Raw genomic sequence first — 3,813 nt, forward strand, 5'->3', positions numbered from 1 at the left:
AAGCTATTGAAGAAGCCAAAAGAAAGAAAGAACAAGCAGAAGAAGCTGCACGTCAAGCAGCAGCTCAAGCTGAACAAGCCAGACTAGAGACAGAACGACTTGAAGCTGAGGCTGAAGCTCTTAGATGCCAAGCACTTGCACCCGTAGTTTTTACTCCTGCTGCTTCTGCTTCCTCTCCAGCTCCTCACGCTGCTCAGAATGTTCCTTCTAGTTCTGCACAGCCAAACTCGTCCAGACTCGACATTGTGGAACAACGTCTTGACACTCATGAGTCTCTGCTGATTGAAATGAAGCAAATGATGATGGAACTTCTGCGTCGATCTGATAAACCCTAGCTTTAGGATCTCTTCGCTTTGATTTCTTTTTCTTTATCTATGCTTTATTTCGTTAACCTCTAGCTCTTTCTTATTAATCTTTATTTTGTTCGTTTGTGATTATCTATGCATATATATATATATATATTTCTGACATTATGTTTGCAAATTAATTTTTTATTAGTATTCATCATAAACGCTTTTACATCATACATTCTCTTTTTTTTTCTAAAATCCTAGAATGGAGGATCCCTCCTCATTCTTCTGCACTCCTGGCGCTGCTCTGACCTCTCCTTCTCCAGACGCTCCAGTGCATACTGGATGTTGTTGAGCCTGTCTTTTAGCTCATCCCTCTCCAGAATCTCTTCTGCAGTCTTGAGCTTCTCTTCAAAACTCTCATTTTCTTCCAGCAGCTTGAGTTCAAGCTGGCTGAGTTCTTGCACCTCCTCCACGAAGGCAAGAAATTCCCTCAAGTCTCTCTTCAACTCTGGACGCAGGTCCTCCTCCAGCAGTGTCCGTGTTAGCTCTGAGATGGTCTTTGTACCCTCTGGATGCCTGATGTTCAGGAACAAGTCCTCCTCAAAGGCCTTCTTTCTCAGCTCTTCTAGTGCTACGATGTATGATGCCATTTTTTTTTTACTGAAAATTGTTCGAGTTGTGAAGTTTACCTCTCTCTCCAACGCTTTATATAGGCTTCACTTTCTCTCTGAAAGTTAATGCTCCTACAGTTTCTCGAGGTTAAGTTCTTGGTAACTGACCCTCCTCTTTACTCCCTTGGCCGGTGGTAAACGTTCTTATCTTGCATTAACTCTTCTATTTATTTCGCCTAACTCTGATTCTTGCATCGTTTTCATTTTCTTTAAACTTAGACCTTCTCTAAGGGGGAGTACCTTGTACTTCAAGCTAAGTTTTTCACACCCCAAGCTTTTTGCTTATGACAAAAAGGGGGAGTAAACCCAGTTTTTGATGTGTAAGATGTGTTAGTGTGATTTATTTTTTCTTTTGGAGAATTTAAGAGTTCCACCTTTATGACCATAGATGTGTCACTGGGCAAATACAAGGAATACATTTCACTTCTTCTGAAGTGATTCTAATTTGACTCTGATACCCAAGACTCTGATACCTTGTCCGTGACTCTGATTACTTATGCGCTCTGATTACTCTATTTTCATCTATGTCATAAGTTTTTCACTCTGAACTCTTATATCATTTAGCTCAGAATCTAGACTTTACTAATGTTTTCATCAAGTATTAGATTCAGGGGGAGCTAAGCTCAGAATCAAGCAGTGACTTGAATTCAGAATGAGCAAGATAAACTATTCACATCAGGATAAGTCTTATTCTATATCTCTAAACTCTGAGTGAATTTAGTTTAATGTTTAAGAATTGTTCATCAAAAATCTTAGTTTTGTCATCATCAAAAAGGGGGGGATTGTAAGATCAAGTTTTGATCTAGTAGTACAACTCTGTGTTTTGATGATTACAAGTTAACCTTTTGATATGAACAATTGTGGTACTCTAACGTGTTTTTCTGAGTGTGCTATTTACAGGCTCTGACCTCAACTCAATCTCACACAAATCAGAAGCACTGTGTATAAAGAGCGACCCAAGCAACGCTTTCGCATTCACCATGTTCAGAATGAACAGTGGAAAAGCTTCAGAAGTTCTGAAGTTATACAAACTCTGATGTGGACTCAGTCACTAGAAGTTCTGAAGATCCAGAAAGTCTGATAACCAAGAAACACTGAAGGCTCAGATATTCTGATGGTGTAGAAGACTCTGAAGATCCAGAAGCTGATTAGTGAAATTCTGATGTCCAGAAGCAAGATACTCTGAAGACCATGTACTTCCCTCTGAGTTCAGAATCAGAAGAAACAATGGTCAGAGGATCTGGGCTTTCCCTCTGACTCTGATCAACCGGCTTCACAAGTTCCAATATGAAGCATTCCCCTGATCAGAAGTCTCCTAGGTTTAAAGGTCAAGTCGCTATCCAAGTACAAAAGCAACTGTACCTTCCTGACGACCTACCTAACAGTCTCAGACACAGCAGAAGCTGGATTTTCCAGAACTGCCCTCCAACGGTAGCATTTCCCATGCAACGCTCAACCCTAATCCTTGGAGTATATAAAGAGGCTGAAGACTGAAAGAAGCGGCTAGAAGCATTCACATACGCGCAAGACAAAATTCAAATTCTTCTAAGCTTTCTTTCATCTGAAATTCATTGAGTTTACTATTAGCTTTTTAGAAGCAAATCTCTTGTAAACAATTCTTTGATAAACAGTTTGTTTAGTTCCTTTAGGAGATCAAGGTTGATCGGATCCTAGAGAAGACTAAGAGAGTGAATCTTAGTGTGAGCTAAGTCAGTGTAATTGTTAGTCACTTGTAGGTTTCAAGTGCAGTTGTAACTCTTACCTGATTAGTGGATTGCCTTCATTCTAAGAAGGAAGAAATCACCTTAACGGGTGGACTGGAGTAGCTTGAGTGATTTATCAAGTGAACCAGGATAAAATCCTTGTGTGCTTTTCTATCTCTTATCTTTAGCACTTAAGTTCTCGAAAGATTTGTCAAAATCTTTAAGGTGGAAGCTTTATACTGAAAACGTTATTCAAACCCCCCCCCCTTTCTACCGTTTTTCATACCTTCAGGCATGGCCTCATGCAACCCTTCTGCTACACCAGTTGACACCAAGCAGAAGCTCAGTTCTTCCTCTGGGACTCCTTGTGAGGATGCCTCCCTATATCGGAGTCTTGCTGGTGCCCTACAATACCTCACATTTACTCGTCCTGACATTTCCTATGTTGTTCAGCAGGTTTGCTTACATATGCATGCACCCCACACCGAGCACATGCTTGCCCTCAAGCGGGTTCTCCGCTATGTTCGTGGCACATTGACTTATGGGCTACATTTGTATCCCTCCCCGGTTGAAAAGCTTGTTTCTTACACTGATGCTGACTGGGGGGGCTGTCCTGACACCAGACGCTCCACTTCTGGTTACTGTGTTTTCCTCGGTGACAACCTCATATCTTGGTCCTCCAAGTTCTCTTCATAATTATCTTTCTTTCTTATTCTTCTTCTTCTCTATTTCTATATATATATATATATATATATATATATATCTCACCATCCTTATCCCCCATCCACTGTCATACTCGACACACCCATCCATTCTCCTTTCTTTCCATTTTCTTTCTTTTGCTGCAGCAGACCCATTTCATTTCCTTATTCATGTTACTTCCTTTCTTTTCTCTTGTTGCCAGGGTACCATTTCTTTTCATTATTCTCTCTAATTATTTTCTTTTCCAACGTGCACCACCAGCACCCATTCCTTTTTCTTCATTTCTTCCATGCCAACTTCATCACCATATATGCTGATTTCTTCTTCTCCATTACGTGCAATCACCAGCCACCAACAACATCATCTTCTTCTTTATTTTCGTGAGCCACCCCCATGAAACAACTATGGCTTCCACCCCCATGCTTTCCTCTCTTGCAGCAAGTC

At 40.7% G+C, this 3,813-nt stretch overlaps 1 protein-coding gene across 1 annotated transcript; it reads left to right on the forward strand.

The window, feature by feature from the left end:
• The first annotated feature begins 2,961 nt into the window (after positions 1-2,961).
• On the forward strand, positions 2,962-3,363 carry LOC130735121 (uncharacterized mitochondrial protein AtMg00810-like). The gene has a single exon (XM_057587223.1). The coding sequence runs from the start codon at positions 2,962-2,964 to the stop codon at positions 3,361-3,363; it is 402 nt and encodes a 133-aa protein (XP_057443206.1).
• The last annotated feature ends 450 nt before the right edge of the window (positions 3,364-3,813 follow it).

This window comes from Lotus japonicus, chromosome 2 (assembly GCF_012489685.1).
Source record: "Lotus japonicus ecotype B-129 chromosome 2, LjGifu_v1.2".
Lineage (NCBI taxonomy): Eukaryota > Viridiplantae > Streptophyta > Magnoliopsida > Fabales > Fabaceae > Lotus > Lotus japonicus.